Below are 20191 nucleotides of genomic sequence, written 5' to 3' on the forward strand. Positions count from 1 at the left end.
TTAAAGATTCTTTCTTGGTCTTTGTCTTTTGATAAAGTGACATGTAGGTGTGGATTTCATTGAGTTTATCCCACTGGGGTTTTTTGAGCTTCTTGGATATGTAGGTTAATGTTTTCATAAAATGTGTGAAGTTTTCAGCCATTATTTCCTCAAATATTCTTTCTGCCCCTTTTTTTCTTACCTCTCCTTTGGGGGCTCCAATCACATGCTTTGGTATGCTTGCTGGTATCCCACAGGGCCTCTGAGGAACTGTTCATTTTTCTTTTCTGTGTGTGTGTGTGTGTGTGTGTGTGTTCTTCAGGCTGGATTTGGATTGACCTATCTTAATCTCTTTGATTTTTTCTTATGCCAGCTCAAATCTGTTGGTGAGCCCCTCTAGGGAATTTTTCATTTTAATTCCAGAATTTCTATTTTTTTCCTTTTATAATTTGTATCTCTTTGCCGTAGTCTCCATTTGGTGAGAGCTTATTCTTATACTTTAATCTATTTTTACATGACTTCCTTTAGTTCTTTGACTATATTTCTAGTAGTTGATTAAAAGTCTTTGTCTAGAAATTCCATCATCTGGGCTTCCTCAGGGAGAATTTCTTTTGACTGCCTTCTTCCCCCCATTTATGGGCCATACTTTCAGGTTTATTGTGATATCATGATTTATAAATCATGTCATTTTATTGTTGTTGTTGAAAACTGTACATTTAATATAATATAATGTGGCCACTCTGGAGATTGGACCATCCCCACCCTCCAGGGTTTGTTGTTGCTGCTGTTTCTTCTTATTGTTATTGCTACTTTTTGTTTACTAACTTTCCTAAACTAATTCTGTAAAGTCTATATAATTTGTTGTACACAGATACTGAAGTCCTTGCTCAGTAGCTTAGTTGTTAGCTAATGGCTGGACAAAGTATTGAGGCATGCCATGAACACTCCAGAAGTTTACAACTCTGCTTAAACAGACCTTCTAAGTCAATCAGAGGTGAGAGGTAGATCCGTATTGGGTCTTTCCTGAGCAGATGCATAGCACTGCACATCTGTGTGGCATTTCTAAATCTACACGCCTGTGTCAGAGCTTTTGAAAGCCTCCTATGGACATATCACTTACTGTATTTAAAAAAAAATTATTTTGGTAAGCCTTTTGTTTGCCTCAGGAAGCTGCTGTATAAAACTATAGCCCCTGATTGTTTTTGACAAATGTTATATGGACAGGGTATCTCACTGAGTGAGCTCGAATTCAGGTCAAACAAACAAACAAACAAAAAACATTCAAGTGAGGCATTGCCAGGCAGCCTCCATATAGGTCAAATAGTGACAACTCTCTAGATATTTGGGGAAACTCTAAACCTGTTCTGCCCCCTCTAGTGGATCATAGGCTGTTTGTTTCATAGCTACCATCATTGTGAGGATGCTGATTTTCAAGGCTCCCACAGAGCAGGAGAGAAGGATATTAATACAGGGTAAAATAAAACCCTAAATAGTCATTGTTTCTATTGAGATTCAACTGCTTTTCTTTAATAAATGTTCTATGGATTGTTGTAAGCCTTCGATAAATTTCCAGAGTTCTGAAAAAGTTGATTTTAGTGATTCTTGCTCATGTTGTATTCTCATTGCATTTATAGAGGAGCACATTTTTTGAGATCTCTATACCTGCATTCCAGAAGTGCTTCGCCTCCCCTATTTTTCTTGATTTTATCAGCCTAGTTTTCTCTTTGTTTGAGGAACGGGAATATGCTATCTTCATAATAGGTTATAAAATTGGACACTATCGGCTTCTTAAAGTCCTGTCTCAGGCTTCCCTGGTGGCACAGTGGTTGAGAGTCCGCCTGCCGATGCAGGGTACGCGGGTTCGTGCCCCAGTCCGGGAAGATCCCACATGCCGCGGAGCGGCTGGGCCCGTGAGCCATGGCCACTGAGCCTGCGCATCCGGAGCCTGTGCTCCGCAATGGGAGAGGCCACAGCAGTGAGAGGCCCGCATACCGCAAAAAAAAAAAAGTCCTGTCTCATGAGAAGCTATTAAAAACAAATTTGTGGTAAAATAAGTTTTGAGAAATTCTACATATCACTGTATTTGAGAGGCTCTCAATTGTAAGACATACCATTGACATCCCTTTTCAAGAGGAGCAAGGCAGCTCTATAATTTTAAGTGAACAGATCAAGTGTAATCAGCAACCTGGCTTCAAATGGGGGAAAATATTGTTCATTGTTGACTTGAAAAAACACTATAGAGTCTCATCTAAAATATTTACATAGTAAAGTCACTGGGTAGCCCGACAGCAACAAGATCTGCTTGATTGTGTTTATCCCAGGTATTTTTTTTCATATTTACTTAAGTCCTTTTTGCAGAATGCCCATTAATGCCTATTTTCTAGAATGCCTATAATTTGCAGAATGCCTATTAACTTCTGGAAGAACAAGTATTCTGGGATTTTAGGAAGTGCTAAACTAATCTAACCCTCTCAACCTTAACTCTTTCAATTTAGTGAAGAAGAAGTTGACACTCTAAGAGATTGTGGGCTTGCCATGTCACCCAGTTAGTAGCAGAGGCGGGAGTAGAACCAAGAGCTCTTCTTTGGATCCAGTGATGTTTACCTCCATTGCCTCATCTTTCACTAATACCTCCCTTCATTTCCCTTTCCAGGGTGTGACGCAGTTTATGCTGTGACTCTTGAGAACCAAAGTGCTTAGAGCAGTAAGTGGGGTGGTGGGATTCTGCTGTCCACCAAGGATTTGGCCAGGCTTTTCACCTTGAAGAAAAACCTTTGTTCTCCTTAACCAAACATCAGGTCATTTCTTTCCAGGCAGTCTCCCAAGATTTGTATGTGCACAGTGCTTGAGGCAGCGGTGTGAGGGTACCACAGCTGATTATTTACCAGTCCCAAGATAAGGACTAACACCCTATCAAGTGAAGTAGAAGAACTGCATAGAGGAGCAGCTGACTGTAGATAACAGAAAGACCAAAGTGAGTTAATAGACAATTATGTCAAAGTGTCAGGCTACATTATACTTGGAATTCCCAAGATTTTAATGGTATTAGGTTGTGGCATCAGAAATACAGACTAGAATGAAACATTTTTAGATGATTGCATTTTGTTTTCATAGAATGAGAAAATATTAATATTATATTAATACTTATATTAATATAAACATAGTGCCAGATACATAGTATATGCTTGGTAAATATTAGTTAATTCTAAGTTTTTACTTTTAGGCTAAGCATATATCATATGAAATGGTTGCTATCTATTTAAAAAAAATTAATGACAATATTAATGTATCTTCTGTCCCACAATGACTTTTGTCTCTCACTTACTGTTAGGTTTCTATCTTCCATTACTGATGTTATTTTTAATGAGGTTGTTCTTACTCCTGCATGGAATTTCTTCCTAGCACTTGCTAGGTTCTCACTTCAATTTACTAATGGACTCATTTTTTTAATTGTGAACACACACTTAATATTCACTTAATATTCTCAGCGGGAGTCTAATTTCCTCTTTTTAGATGCTATGATGGAGTGGGAAAAAAACTAGGAGTCAGGAGATGCATTTAAGGTCCTATTTCTTCCCTGTGGTCCCCAGGCTAATAAATTGCAGAGAAAGGGCTGACGCTCAGGTGCATCTATAATTGTTCAATTCTCAGATTTTAACTCTCAGAGATACATTAACTACATGGGAATAAAGGAGAATGCTCTCCGCCAAGGTTCTCTGCCAAATACTTTTTGCCTTTTACTTACTAACCAGGGATGATTTATCTTTTCACCTGTGAAGCTACAACTCATTTTTCTGCTTTTCTTAAGTATTCTATGTCTTTTACATTCAACTTGTTGCCTTTAATATGCCTTGACATTGCAGAAGAGAGAAGGATTTTATAACCCTAATTTGGGGCAAAAAGAGTGACCACTCCCTTGGGTGGGCTCATGGGTGGTATGACTGTCTTGTGCAATGCTCTTACATATTATCCCAGGCTGTAAGAGGTCATCTCATGTTTACTAATTGGGATACCTGCAGCCATATGATCTTTGATCTCAACCTACCTTATTATTTCATTCTTCTTTTTCTTGCTACTTCAGACTTGTGCTTACTTTTCTCAAACTAAATTTTAAAAAACCAATGAATGAACTATTCCTTCCAGAAGATGCTATATTTTCATTGTCTCTGCTAGGCTAAAAGTTTACTGGCATAATTTCTTAGGAGGTAGTGGAATATTTGTTATTAGGATCTGGCAAGAAATCCTAGCCTGAAAATAGACACTGTAGCTTAAGAAACTATTTGTGTAGGCATAATAAAGAGGGTATATGAAGATAGACTAGGAGTTCTAAGCTCAGAATTTCAAAAATGTGGCATAATAAATCTTTTTCACTGAGAGAAATAGCATATATGCTAATATATATATAATTTAATAATAAATTGGGAAAATTGACACATAGCGTAACATAAGTAAAACTACAAAGTCTACTTGGGGGATATATTTAGAATTACAGCATTCAGTTTCTCCTTAAAGCCTACTATGAGTAATTGACATTTTAAGGCTTATATAGAAACATATGTATCTCTAAAAAAGGAGAGAATGGAAGAGGACTGACATTTATTACATTTTTGTTGTTATGTGCTATGTAGTATCTCCTTTCGTTCTTGTGACAACTTGATGTGTAGGTGGTATTACTGATTTTACAAACTCGGATTTGTTAAAAACCTCTTCCCAAGGATATACAATTAGTAAGCGCAATTTAATTCTAGCTTAATCCAAAGCCATATGTTCTACTCTGAAATGTCATTGCATTTCTAAAAGCTTGAAAAAGGAGAGAGGGGGAGGGAGTGTGTGTATATATGGTATCAAGAAAGGAATTATTTCACTGAGCACTGAAAGAATTTGTATCGTAAAGAAAACACTATAAAACATGAAAATAAGAAAAGGTGACATATAAAGAAACAAGCAGTAATGCATTTGGGTAGGAAATCTGCTTTTAATATAAACTTCAATTTGATTTACTTATCTTTACACTGTGCTCCAAATTATTATCTATAGGCAAAGTCATCCAGAAAATTAAAGGTGGCATATATGATAAACATAAAAATTAAAATTTTGACAGAATAAAATAAATAACATTTAGTAATTACATTAAGCATGTTTTCAATCCCATAGTATGCTATTAAAAATAGAACAACTGTTCAAAGCATGCTGCCAGATTTCTTCAAAATGACTTGTTTTGAAATGTTGACTAAATATCCTGAAACTGTATATCAACTTTAGTATAATTAAACATTCTTCAGAGCAAAAGCATAGCTTTTTCTATATTCATAAGCATAAATTATACAAGACTCCCCTTCATATTAGTACATAAAGGTTTATCCATTTGTTAACATTTAAAATGATGTTCTGAAAGTTTCTGCTAGTTATATAAGGCTTTATAATTTATAAATTGCTTCCACATATTTAATTCCAAAAATTAAGCCGTTAGGGAAAATTTAGTCTTACTATTCTTATTTTACACTGTAAGTGTTCAACACATATTTATTTAATAAATATTTATACATTCAGTATTTACTTAATAAATATTTACTAAATGAATTGAATGAATGAATGAATTAATTAATTTAGTTCAAACTGGTTAAGTGACTCGAAGATTACTTGAGCAGCGGCCAAGCCTCAGTCTCCTCTTCTGATTATTCAGAGCCCATGATGTCTCTCAAACATAGACAAATGTGTATAATAAATGATTTATTAGTATACACAGCAAAACACGGTACCTTCAACGACGTTGAATATGCTGAGTGTGTTGTTCCTCTATAGTAACGATGGTTCCATCAGAGTTAAAATGAACATGGTGCCTTCACACAGCATTTACATCAGTCCCCACACATGCACATGTGATGCGCTGCCTCAGGCGATTTGTGTTGCCGTTTTTCACTGAATAAACCACTCAGGAAGAAAGAAGAGGGTTCTAATCTGTAAACAAAACTATTATCTTTATTAAGACATTATTTGTCTAGACTTTATGGCTACTCTCTTGTTGCTTGTTCTTTCCCCCACCAAAGCTGCTTCATTTCTTACATTCCCACAATTATGGGAAATAATGGGCTACCCCCCGTACGGGCAGTCCTGCTTCACTAAGGCTGGACACCTACGTCAGTTGCCGTACAAGAACGTTATGCCAAAGTTCAGTTCAGAAACTTGAGATCGGTTACTTCTGTCTCTAATTCCTGTTGTCCTTGGCTACTCTGCCTTGCCCCACCACCCATATCAAAATAAAATCTTCTCATGTATTTGTATTCTTAACCACTGTTGACATATTTCCCAGATCTTTCCACTGTGGCCTATGGAAAAGGAATTTGATTTGCAAACTGATCATTCTTCAGTGCTATTCAAAGAACACTCTCCATGCCTTTTTTGCCTTATTTGAAATGGTTCCTAGAAGACATTGCTTCCCTTTTAGCCTTCACCAGGGAAAGCTGCTCTTTTCAGTTGCCATGTGTCAAGCACCATGAGATAACATTAATATTCTACCTGAAATTCTCCTTCTTTTTAGGCTTATGTCATTTGTCCTGTTGTCCTGTGTCTTTCCTTGTCACTATAATCTCATCAGTCACTGCTGTTTTTTCATGTGGGGTGCTGACATTTGGTTCATTGGTTTCCTCTCTACCACACTCTTATCATTAGGAAATTTTAACTTTCATTTGGGTTATTTAGCCAATGTCCTACCATTAAAATTCCTTGGCCCTCTCAAGTCTAGTGCTCTTCTAAAGAAGTGTAATTTTTTTTCTTGTCAAATGTGAAGGAGCATCCTACTCTAAGACCTTAGATTACTATAATCTACAATCTACCCAAACCTTCTACTTTTCAGATTCTCTATTTCCCACTAAACCCACACTTCAGTCTTCCTTTGGTACCCAGACACTTCACTACTCCTTTTTCTTCAAGTATGCCAGACCACAGCTGGCTTCATCCTTCAACCTAAAGTCCATGCTACATAGAACAGTGATGTTCATCTCTTGGGAGCTTGTAAGAAATGCAGTTTCCTTGGCCCCATCCGACATCTACTCAGTCAGAAACTCTAATAGTGGACTCCAGCAATCTGTGCTTTTTCTTTTTGTTTTTGTTTTTCATAAATTTATTTATTTATTGCTGTGTCGGGTCTTCCTTGCTGCGCACGGGCTTTCTCTAGTTATGGCGAGCAGGCACTATTCTTTGTTGCGGTGCGCCAGCTTCTCATTGCGGTGGCTTCTCTTGTTGCGGAGCACGGGCTCTAGGTGCGTGGGCTTCGGTAGTTGTGGCTCATGGGCTCAGTAGTTGCGGCTTGCCGGCTTTAGAGCGCAGGCTCAGTAGTTGTGGCACACGGGCTTAGTTGCTCCACGGCATGTGGGATCTTCCCAGACCACGGATCAAACCCGTGTCCCCTGCATTGGCAGGCAGATTCTTAACCACTGTGCCACCAGGGAAGTAACAATCTGTTTTAAAAGCCCTCCAGGTGATTCTGATACACTTAAAATTTAAAGGAACCACTAATATAGAGCATTAATTCAACTGCTCTCTTGCCAGAACCTCTAATATCTTCGGGTGGTAAAGGACATTCAAATGTGAATACATCATTATTTTATTCAAAGCCCCTCTATGTGTAAGATTTCTAAAATTTTACCAAGTTCTCCAACTTTATTCAGCATCTACTTTACATATAAAATCACCACCTTGAATCCAAATGTTTTTGTAGTTCTTATTCATCTAAATTTGAATTTTCTGAAACTGTCAAATACCAAATGCTTAATGATACTTGCAAAGGTGCTTCCCTTTATAACTCTCCTCTGTGGAGGATGCTGAGCGATGCTAACTTGCTCAAGGTCATGTGTATGAGAAGGGGTTGAGTCAGAATTTGAACTCAGGTCAATCTGAGTACAAAACCCATGCTTTTATATCTTGCTTCTAAATTTTGTGAAACAGCCATTTCATTGCCATGCCTCTTTACTCTAGCTGAAGCAGTATTTACCATTGTAGAATGTTTAAAAGTGAGTTATATAAAAATCTAATATCAAATAACTTTGATGAATATCAGGTAAAATAGTTCTCTTTATTATAAGACTTCTAAGAGCCTTTAATATGCTGGTGTGTATTTTGATCCTCCAAAAGGCCGATGGTATATTGCTGTTGAAAAGTCTTTGATCAAGGAACCATTTGTTTGTGGATCATCTATATTAACAGCTTGCAGGACTAGTGTTCCAAGATTTGCTTTGGAAAACTTGGGCTTAATCTATTTCCTTTCTCTTCAAGAAATGTGAAGGTTTATCTCCCTTGATGCCCTTATTTCACTTTCTTTGATCTTCTGTTTTATTTCCCCGCTCTTTTTAACTAGAATACTCATGTCCCCTTGTCCTACTAGGCACTGCTCTTCTGCCTCAGGGATGCATTCAGAGGAATTACATTTAGTGTTTAATATTATGCACCAAGCATTAAAAATATAGGGTAGGGGCTTCCCTGGTGGCGCAGTGGTTGAGAGTCCGCCTGCCGATGCAGGGGACACGAGTTCGTGCCCCGGTCCGGGAAGATCCCACATGCCGCGGAGCGGCTGGGCCCGTGAGCCATGGCCGCTGAGCCTGCGCATCCGGAGCCTGTGCTTCACAACGGGAGAGGCCACAACAGTGAAAGGCCCGTGTACCGCAAAAAAAAAATAAAAAAATTAAATTAAATTAAATTTAAAAAAAATATATATATATATATAGGGTATACATGTAAATATGCACTACTTCATGCAAATCTCATAATAATTTTGTGACAATTACGTTAAATTACTAATGTTATAGCATCACAATATGTGACATGTATATATCCAATCCTGAATATTCTGTGTTATGGTAGCAGTCTGTAGAGCATGACTTTCCTGCCAAACCCATGCTGGACGTAAAAATTATGACTGTGATTTAGATGGGATCTTCCTGCAATCCACGTATATATTCATAACGCTATCTGCAGGGGCATTTTGCCCTAGTTTTTATTTAAGATGAGAAAAAGTTTAAATTGAAAATAACTGAATTATGAAATGAGAACATACACACTATTAAACAGTTAACTGGTGTGTCATTGCAGTCACTATATACTCTGAAAGTAGTTTCGATATTAATTTCAGTTAATCCTCATTAGAAATTGGTCACACTGCAAGGGAATTGTGTGTAATGGACTTTTTTTCCCAGTCCAGCATATGACCTCTTTCTCTTTCATTGTGCAGGTTCTGCTGATCTTCTTCTTTGTGTTCCATGCTCTTCTTGTCCTGCACTGGTCTACTCTGGTATGTTTGCTCAGGGCACTTAATGTCAGTGTCAGGTAATGATGGGCACCACTTGCAACTACTTGAAGTTCAGATTTTTAAAAAATACATAGTCCTCGTGACCTATCATGAGAAAAGGATTTTCCTCCAACTGCTCTGCATGATGTTTTCTCTTTGTTTTTGTGATTTTCATGGATCTCATGCTCCTCATCGAGTCTGTAGTCTCTGGTGCTGAGGAAGTGGGAGGAAGATTTCAAACCCCTTCTTCCTAGTAGGAAAATTACTTTTAGATACACGTGAGATGAGAACATATACCCCCCTTTGTGCAGACCATGGACTCTATGACACCATTAAATATATCTTAGAGATACAGCATCTCAAAACAATTTCACATCCGTGGACCTGAGGTTACTCTATCGGCTGGATATATAAATATGAACAATTCTCAGTATCTTCTCTCAAGCTTGTTACAGAGGGAAGTAAAGGGTCGAGTGTGCCCTTAGCACTCATAGAATCATAAAATATCAAAATAAGAAAGAATTTGAGAACTATCTACTTCTCTTCCCATCTCACACTCGTCTCTTCTCTGCAATATCCCCACCAAACAGTTCACTAGCTTCTGTATGGGCACCTGGAGTAATGCGAGTGCACCACCTCCTGCACTCTGCTCTAGTTGCTCAGTGACCCAATCATTTTGTATTAAGAAATCACCTAAAGAAATAATTTCCTCAATGCTGTGTAGTTATCAGAATATTATTATGCTCATTGCACATGTTTTATAATAAAACTTGGAAAATGTAAAAAATGGAAACAACCTAATGGCCAACAAAAGCGGATTGATTTTAAAAAATTACAGCAATCTATATAATGGAATAATGTGCATCTGTTATAAAGAATGAGATATATATTAACTCGATATATACATAGATTTGTACTGATATTAACTAAATCCATCTATCTATCTATATTGATATATACTTTGATGTGGAAACAGTTTTTACAATATTGTTACATAAAAAACTGAGTCACAAGACAGTATACTAGATACAATTCTTCTTTTGTTATATATAATGCATACACACATACACAATCATATACAGATGATTCTTGAACAATGTGGGAGTTAGGGCAACGATTCTCTACATAGTTGAAAATCCGCATATAACTTCACAGTCAACCCTCCATATCTGAGGTTTCACATCTGTGGAGTCAATCAACCGTGGATTGTGTAATACTGTAGTGTGTATTTATGGGAAAAAAATCTACATGTAAGTGGACCTGCGCAGTTCAAACCCATCTTGTTCAAGGGTCAACTGTATTTACATCTGCAGGATACTGTCCGGATGGTTTAAAAAAATGTCTTGAAAAGCTATCTGCACCCCTATGTTCATTGCAGCATTATTTACAATAGCCAAGATACAGAAAAACCTAAGTGTCCATCAATGGATGAATAAATAAATAAAATGTGGTACACACACACACACACACACAATGGAATATTATTTAACCATAAAAAATAATGAAATCTTGCCATTTGCAACAATATGGACAGAACTTGAGGCCATTATACTAAGTTAAATTACTCAGACAGAGAAAAACAAATACCATATGATCTCACTTATACATGGAATCTAAACAAAACACCAAGCTCATAGATACAGAGAACTGATTGGTGGTTTCCAGAGGAAGGAGGTGGGCAAAATGGATGAAGGTGGTCAAAAGGTACAAACTTCCAGTTGTAAAATAAGTCCTGGGGATGTAATGTACAGCATGGTGACCAAAAACAAACAAACAAAAAACACATGAATTTCTTATGTTGTACAAAATGTTTAAAAGCTACTTTAAAAGAAATTACTCTCCTATTTTGCTCCAAAATCTGAATCCTCATAGCTTCCTTCTTTCTAGTTCTGTTTTTTTTTTTGTTTTTTGTTTTTGTATCACAAGCAAAAATTGTATCTCTCTTCTACGTAATACCTGTACCATTGCAGGAATGCAAAGATCATGTGGTTCTCTTTCTGAGTCCTTCAAATGTTCTTCGCATGACATACAGGCATATTGCCCTTCAGACTTAAGAGATCCAAATGAGTAAATCATTCATGTGGTTTATATTAAATAAAGGCCTCCAGTGAATCAGGAACTATGCCAGAGAAGGACACATCACTGTCACAGGTGACAGAAGCTTACTAGATGATGAAGTCACACATTAAATATTACTTACATGCCATAATGATGATTATCATTATATAAGCATTAGGTTGAAATAAGTGCATGAAGCAGGGGGATCCTAGCTTGACTACTGGTCAAAGGGCCCTGAGAAAGTGATATTTAAGACCTAAAGGAGTAAGTGAGAGAGAGGAGTTGGCAGAGTTGGTTGGGATAAGTAGAGCTTTCCAGATAAGGGGAAAGTATGTGCACACATAACCCAACTCCCTTCCTCCCTTCCTCCTTTCTCTCTCTTCCATCAACCAACTACTTATTGAGGATTCTTTCAGGTCCTGGGAGTCATTCGGAAATTGATATTCTTCTTTCAATGTGTTTATGGTCTAGTGTGTGAATCAGAAATATTAAATATAACTCAGGTACCAAGCAGAAAAAAAAAACATAACGTATTCTTTTTTTTTTTAACATCTCTATTGGAGTATAATTGCTTTACAATGGTGTGTTAGTTTCTGCTTTATAACAAAGTAAATCAGTTATACATATACATGTGTCCCCATATCTCTTCCCTCTTGCATCTCCCTCCCTCCCACCCTCCCTATCCCACCCCTCTAGGTGGTCACAAACCACCGAGCTGATATCCCTGTGCTATGCGGCTGCTTCCCACTAGCTATCTATTTTACGTTTGGTAGTATATATATGTCCATGCCACTGTCTCACTTTGTCTCAGCTTACCCTTCCCCCTCCCCGTATCCTCAAGTCCATTCTCTAGTAGGTCTACATCTTTACTCTTGTCTTGCCCCTACGTTCTTCTGAACATTTATTTTTCTTTTCTCTTTTTGTAGATTCCATATGTGTTAGCATACGGTATTGTTTTTCTCTTTCTTATTTACTTCACTCTGTATGACAGTCTCTAGGTCCATCCACCTCACTACAAATAATTCATTTTCGCTCCTTTTTATGGCTGAGTAATATTCCATTGTATATATGTGCCACTTCTTTATCCATTCATGGGTTGATGGACACTTAGGTTGCTTCCATGTCCTGGCTATTGTAAATACAGCTGCAGTGAACATTTTGGTACATGACTCTTTTTGAATTATTTGGTTTTCTCAGGGTATATGCCCAGTAGTGGGATTGCTGGGTCATATGGTAGTTCTATTTTTAGTTTCTTAAGGAACCTCCATACTGTTCTCCACAGTGGCTGTATCAATTTACATTGCCACCAACAGTGCAAGAGGGTTCCCTTTTCTCCACACCCTCTCCAGCATTTATTGTTTGTAGATTTTTTGATGATGGCCATTCTGACTGGTGTGAAATGATATCTCATTGTAGTCTTGATTTGCATTTCTCTAATGATTAATGATGTTGAGCATTCTTTCATGTGTTTGTTGGCAATCTGTATATCTTCTTTGGAGAAATGTCTATTTAGGTCTTCTCCCCATTTTTGGATTGGGCTGTTTGTTTTTTTGATATTCAGCTGCATGCATTGCTTGTATGTTTTGGAGATTAATCCTGTGTCAGTTGCTTCATTTGCAAATATTTTCTCCCATTCTGAGGGTTGTCTTTTGGTCTTGTTTATGGTTTCCTTTGCTGTGCAAAAGCTTTTAAGTTTCATTAGGTCCCATTTGTTTATTTTTGTTTCTATTTCCATTTCTCTAGGAGGTGGGTCAAAAAGGATCTTGCTGTGATTTATGTCATAGAGTGTTCTGCCTATGTTTTCCTCTAGGAGTTTGATAGTGTCTGGCCTTGCATTTAGGTCTTTAATCCATTTTGAGTTTATTTTTATGTATGGTGTTAGGGAGTGTTCTAATTTCATTCTTTTACACCTAGCTGTCCAGTTTTCCCAGCACCACTTATTGAAGAGGCTGTCTTTTCTCCATTGTATATTCTTGCCACCTTTATCAATGATAAGGTGACCATATGTGCGTGGGTTTATCTCTGGGCTTTCTATCCTGTTCCATTGATCTATATTTCTGTTTTTGTGCCAGTACCATACTGTCTTGATTACTGTAGCTTTGTAGTATAGTCTGAAGTCAGGGAGCCTGATTCCTCCAGCTCCACTTTTCTTTCTCAAGATTGCTTAGGCTATTCGAGGTCTTTTGTGTTTCCATACAAATTTTGAAATTTTTTGTTCTAGTTCTGTGAAAAATGCCATTGGTAGTTTGATAGGGATTGCATTGAACCTGTAGATTGCTTTGGGTAGTAGAATCATTTTCACAATGTTGATTCTTCCAGTCCAAGAACATGTTATATCTCTCCATCTATTTGTATCACCTTTAACTTCTTTCATCAGTGTCTTATAATTTTCTGCATACAGCTCTTTTGTCTCCTTAGGTAGGTTTATTCCTAGATATTTTATTCTTTCTGTTGCAATGGTAAACGGGAGTGTTTTCTTGATTTCACTTTCAGATTTTTCATCATTAGTGTATGGGAATGCAAGAGATTTCTGTGCATTAACTTTGTATCCTGCAACTTTACCAAATTCATTGATTAGCTCTAGTAGTTTTCTGGTAGCATCTTTAGGATTCTCTATGTATAGTATCATGTCATCTGCAAAAAGTGGCAGCTTTACTTCTTCTTTTCCAATTTGGATTCCTTTTATTTCTTTGTCTTCTCTGATTGCTGTGGCTAAAACTTCCAAAACTATGTTGAATAATAGTGGTGAGAGTGGGCAACCTTGTCTTGTTCCTGATCTTAGTAGAAATGGTTTCAGTTTTTCACCATTGAGGACAATGTTGGCTGTGGGTTTGTCATATATGGCCTTTATTATGTTGAGGAAAGTTCCCTCTATGCCTACTTTCTGCAAGGTTTTTATCATAAATGGGTGTTGAATTTTGTCGAAAGCTTTCTCTGCATCTATTGAGATGATCATATGGTTTTTTTCCTTCAATTTGTTAATATGGTGTATCACGGTGATTGATTTGCATATATTGAAGAATCCTTGCATTCCTGGGATAAACCCCACTTGATCATAGTATATCATCCTTTTAATGTGCTGTTGAATTCTGTTTGCTAGTATTTTGTTGAGGAGTTTTGCATCTATGTTCATCAGTGATATTGGCCTGTAGTTTTCTTTCTTTGTGACATCTTCGTCTGGTTTTGGTATCAGAGTGAGGGTGGCCTCGTAGAACGAGTTTGGGAGTGTTCCTCCCTCTGTATATTTTGGAAGAGTTTGAGAAGGATAGGTGTTAGCTCTTCTCTAAATGTTTGATAGAATTCCCCTGGGAAGCCATCTGGTCCTGGGCTTTTGTTTGTCAGAAGATTTTTAATCAGTTTCAATTTCAGTGCTTGTGATTGGTCTGTTCATTTTTTCTATTTCTTCCTGGTTCAGTCTCAGAAGGTTGTGCATTTCTAAGAATTTGTCCATTTCTTCCAGGTTGTCCATTTTATTGGCATATAGTTCCTTGTAGTAATCTCTCATGATCCTTTGTATTTCTGAACTGTCAGTTGTTACTTCTTTTTCATTTCGAATTCTATTGATTTGAGTCTTCTCCCTTTTTTCTTGATAAGTCTGGCTAATGGTTTATCAATTTTGTTTATCTTCTCAAAGAACCAGCTTTTAGTTTTACTGATCTTTGCTATCATTTCCTTCATTTCTTTTTCATTTATTTCTGATCTGATCTTTATGATTTCTTTCCTTCTGCTAACTTTGGGGATGTTTTGTTCTTCTTTCTCTAATTGCTTTAGGTGTAAGATTAGGTTGTTTATTTGAGATGTTTCTTGTTTCTTAAGGTAGGCTTGTATTGCTATAAACTTCCCCCTTAGAACTGCTTTTGCTGCATCCCATAGGTTTTGGGTCTTTGTGTTTTCATTCTCATTTGTTTCTAGGTATTTTTTGAATTCCGCTTTGATTTCTTCAGTGATCTCTTGGTTATTAAGTAGTGTTTTGTTTAGCCTCCATGTGTTTGTATTTCTTATAGTTTTTTTCCTGTAATTGATATCTAGTCTCATAGCATTGTGGTCGGAAAAGATACTTGATAGTATTTCAATTTTCTGAAATTTACCAAGGCTTGATTTGTGACCCAAGATGTGATCTATCCTGGAGAATGTTCCATGAGCACTTGAGAAGAAAGTGTATTCTGTTGTTTTTGGATGGAATGTCCTATAAATATCAATTAAGTCCATCTTGTTTAATGTATCATTTAAAGCTTGTGTTTCCTTACTTATTTTCATTTTGGATGATCTGTCCATTGGTGCAAGTGGGGTGTTAAAGTCCCCTACTATGATTGTGTTACTGTCGATTTCCCCTTTTATGGCTGTTAGTATTTGCCTTGTGTAAGGAGGTGCCCCTATGTTGGGTGCATAAATATTTACAATTGTTATATGTTCTTCTTGGATTGATCCCTTGATTGTTATGTAGTGTCCTTCTTTGTCTCTTGTAATAGTCTTTATTTTAAAGTCTATTTTGTCTGATATGAGAATTGCTACTCCAGCTTTCTTTTGATTTCCATTTCCGTGAAATATCTTTTTCCATCCCCTCACTTTCAGTCTGTATGTGTCCCTAGGTCTGAAGTGGGTCTCTTGTAGACAGCATATGTATGGGTCTTGTTTTTGTATCCATTCAGCCAGTCTGTGTCTTTTGGTTGGAGCATTTAATCCATTTACATTTAAAGTAATTATTGATATGTATGTTCCTATTACCATTTTATTAATTGTTTTGGTTTTATTATTGTAGGTCTTTTCCTTCTCTTGTGTTTCCTGCCTAGAGAAGTTCCTTTAGCATTTGTTGTAAAGCTGGTTTGGTGGTGCTGAATTCTCTTAGCTTTTGCTTCTCTGTAAAGCTTTTAATTCCTCGTCAAATCTGAATGAGATCCTTTCTGGGCAGAGTAATCTTGGTTGTAGGTTTTTCCCTTTCATCACTTTAAATATGTCCTGCCACTCCCTTCTGGCTTGCAGAGTTTCTGCTGAAAGATCAGCTGTTAACCTCATGGGGATTCCCTTATGTTACTTGCTGTTTTTCCCTTGCTGCTTTTAATATTTGTTCTTTGTATTTAATTTTTGATAGTTTGATAAATATGTGTCGGCATGTTTCTCCTTGGGTTTATCCTGTATGGGACTCTGTGCTTCCTGGACTTGATTAACTATTTCCTTTCCCATATTAGGGAAGTTTTCAACTATAATCTCTTCAAATATTTTCTCAGTCCTTTTCTTTTTCTCTTCATCTTCTGGGACCCCTATAATTCAAATGTTGGTACGTTTAATGTTGTCCCAGATGTCCCTGAGACTGTCCTCAATTATTTTCATTCTTTTTTCTTTATTCTGCTCCGCAGTAGTTATTTCCACTATTTTATCTTCCAGGTCACTTATCTGTTCTTCTGCCTCAGTTTTTCTGCTATTGATCCCTTCTAGAGAATTTTTAATTTCATTTATTGTGTTGTTCATCTCTGTTTGTTTGCTCTTTAGTTCTTCTAGGCCCTTGTACTTTACCCATTTTATTTCTAAGTTTTTATCATCTTCACTATCACTATTCTGAATTCTTTATCAGGTAGACTGCCTTTTTCTTCTTCATTTGTTAGGTCTGGTGGGTTTTTGCCTTGCTTCTTCATCTGCTGTGTGTTTCTCTGTCTTCTCATTTTGCTTAACTTACTGTGTTTGGGGTCTCCTTTTGGCAGGCTGCAGATTCGTATTTTCCGTTGTTTTTGGTGTCTGTCCCCAGTGGCTAAGGTTGGTTCAGTGGGTTGTGTAGGCTTCCTGGTGGAGAGGACTAATGCCTGTGTTCTGGTGGATGAGGCTGGATCTTGTCTTTCTGGTAGGCAAGTCCACGTCTGTTGGTGTGTTTTGGGGTGTCTGTGGCCTTATTATGATTTTAGGCAGCCTCTGTGCTAATGGATGGGGTTGTGTTCCTGTCTTGCTAGTTGTTTGGCATAGGGTGTCCAGGACTGATGCTTGCTGGTCATTGAGTGGAGCTGAGTCTTGGCGTTGAGGTGGAGATCTCTGGGAGATTTTTGCCGTTTGATATCACGTGGAGCTGGGAGGTCTCTTGTGGACCAGTGTCCTGAACTTGGCTCTCCCACCTCAGAGGCACAGCACTGACTCCTGGCTGGAGCACCAAGATCCTGTCCTCCACACGGCTCAGAATAAAAAGGAGAAGAAGAAAGAAAGAAAGAAAGAAAGAAAGAAAGAAAGAAAGAAAGAAAGAAGATAAAATAAAATAAAGTTATTAAAATAAAAAATAAGAAATAATTATTAAGAAAAAAAATTTTTTAAGCAAAAAAATGGGCAGACAGAACCCTAGTACAAATGGTAAAAGCAAAGCTATACAGACAAAATCTCACACGGAAGCATACACATACACACTCACAAAAAGAGAAAAAGGGAAAATATATATATATATCGTTGTTGCCAAAGTCCACCTCATCAATTTGGGATGATTCGTTGTCTATTCAGGTATTCCACAGATGCAGGTACATCAATTTGATTGTGGAGATTTAATCTGCTGCTCCTGAGGCTGCTGGGAGAGATTTCCCTTTCTCTTCTTTGTTCTCACAGCTCCTGGGTCTCAGCTTTGGATTTGGCCCCACCTCTGCGTGTAGGTCGCCTGAGGGCGTCTGTTCTTCGCTCAGACAGGACGGGGTTAAAGGAGCAGCTGATTCGGGGTCTCTGGCTCACTCAGGCAGGGGGGAGGGAGGGGTATGGATGCGGGGCGAGCCTGTGGCAGCAGAGGCCGGCGTGATGTTGCACCAGCCTGAGGCGCGCCGTGCGTTCTCCCGGGGTAGTTGTCCCTGGGTCACGGGACCCCGGCAGTGGTGGGCTGCACAGGCTCCGGGAGGGGAGGTGTGGAGAGTGACCTGCGCTCGCACACAGGCTTCTTGGTGGCAGCAGCAGCCTTAGTGTCTCGTGCCCGTCTCTGGGGTCCGCGCTTTTAGCCGCGGCTCGCGCCTGTCTCTGGAGCTCCTTTAAACAGCGCTCTTAATCCCCTCTCCTCGCGCACCAGGAAACAAAGACGGAAGAAAAAGTCTCTTGCCTCTTCGGCAGCTCCAGACTTTTTCCCGGACTCCCCCCCGGCTAGCTGTGGCGCATTGGCCCCTTCAGGCTGTGTTCACGCCGCCAACCCCAGTCCTCTCCCTGCACTCCTACCGAAGCCCGAGCCTCAGTTCCCAGCCCCACCCGCCCCGGCGGGCGAGCAGACAAGCCTCTCAGGCTGGTGAGTGCTGGCGGGCACCTATCCTCTGTGCGGGAATCTCCCCGCTTTGCCCTCCGCAGCGCTCTTGCTGTGCTCTCCTCCGCGGCTCCGAAGCTTCCCCCATCTGCCACCCCCGTCTCTGCCCGCGAAGGGGCTCCTAGTGTGTGGAAACCTTTCCTCCTCCACGGCTCCCTCCCACTGGTGCAGGTCCCATCCCTATCTTTTTGTCTCTGTTTATTCTTTTTTCTTTTGCCCTACCCAGGTACGTGGGGAGTTTCTTGCCTTTTGGGAGGTCTGAGGTCTTCTGCCAGCGTTCCGTAGGTGTTCTGTAGGAGTTGTTCCACGTGTAGAAGTATTTCTGATGTATTTGTGGGGAGGAAGGTGATCTCCGTGTCTTACTCCTCCGCCATATTGAAGCTCCACATGACGTATTCTTGAAGTGTGGACATATCCCCTTGCCATTCTAGTCATATTTTTCTAGGAAAAAATAAATTCTTTCCAATCAGGCTGTATGGACAAGTAGTTCCAGTGCTGAAGTAGGACACGGGCAGCCTGACCCACCTTATGATGCTCTAGTTTTCTAAATTCAGTTTCACAATTCCTTCCAGGAGAGTAATTGTGTACATACCTTGCAGGTATTTCTCATCGGCCATATTTGGAGACAAGCCAATCTATTTTAATAGTCCACGATATTTTTGTGCCTTATATATGCAAAAAATCTTTTATACAGATACCAGAAATTGATATAATGGCAGTAAAATATGGTAAATAGAGGTAGTACTCTAAGATCAGTGTCACTGTAAAAGTTCAGATGGAGTATAGGAAAGCATTAAAATTCCAGTCTTTCTTTTTAATATGCTGTGCTATAGATCTATCATTAAGCACATCTTCGTTTGTTTTCTTTCTGCCTTACAGGTCTGTGAAGCAGGCAGAAGAAGTTGCAAGTGGTCCTTAAAGAAATGGCAATTATTCAAATCCTTATGTATAGTTCTAATTTTATTTACTACATGTAATCATTTAGAGAATGGTTATTTTTATAATATCAATAATGAACAAGTACTCTTGTAACCAGGGGTGCCTACGTGTGTAATCAGAGGACACTAACTCTGGCAAAGCATTCTGGGGAGGTCAGGCTGCCTACTGCCTTTTGACATGGTTAGTGTCCTGGGCTTAGATTACTTTATACCTAGTTATTAAGATTACTATTTGATACTTTAAAAATTGCCTGATTCAAATAACTTTGCTTAAAATTTTTCTGTATTTTAACTTGTCTAGGGTTTTCTACTTCTTATATTTTTATAATATTTTCTCATTTTTTAGATTAGTAAATGTTGTACTTACCCACACGTGCCAAGACAAGCCATTTAGGTCTCTCCAGGAGTTAGCTATTGGTGTTGTCACCCGCCATATGTGTTTTTGTGCAGCAGCAAGAGGCGTGTTCTCCACCACTGCTCCTTCCTCTCATTTTCTTCCCTGTTCTTATCAAAATAAATCATTGATATGTTAATTCAATAAAGCAGATCCTTAAGGAATGAAATGCATGGCACAAAGCATAGGCAATGAAAATTGTTTGACCATTTATCCGATTATTGAACCCAGTTAAGGTTATCCATTTTAAATTTGATATATGCTCGCTTTTGGAATGTGTTATGCATTGATGCTAAATG

The 20191-nt window shown here is 38.5% G+C and overlaps 1 protein-coding gene across 1 annotated transcript in view; it reads left to right on the forward strand.

Moving 5' to 3' along the window:
* Nucleotides 1–19479, forward strand: part of LOC307065742 (uncharacterized protein C8orf34 homolog) — a gene marked incomplete at both ends in the record, with an annotated part of 318281 nt that extends 298802 nt beyond the window's left edge. The window contains 2 exon segments of the mRNA XM_079722662.1: nucleotides 9203–9266; nucleotides 19440–19479. Of these exon segments, the coding sequence (XP_079578788.1) occupies nucleotides 9203–9266; nucleotides 19440–19479 (104 nt within the window).
* Nucleotides 19480–20191: the final 712 nt, after the last annotated feature.

This window comes from Hyperoodon ampullatus (genome assembly GCF_949752795.1).
Source record: "Hyperoodon ampullatus genome assembly, chromosome: 17".
Taxonomy (NCBI): Eukaryota; Metazoa; Chordata; class Mammalia; order Artiodactyla; family Ziphiidae; genus Hyperoodon; species Hyperoodon ampullatus.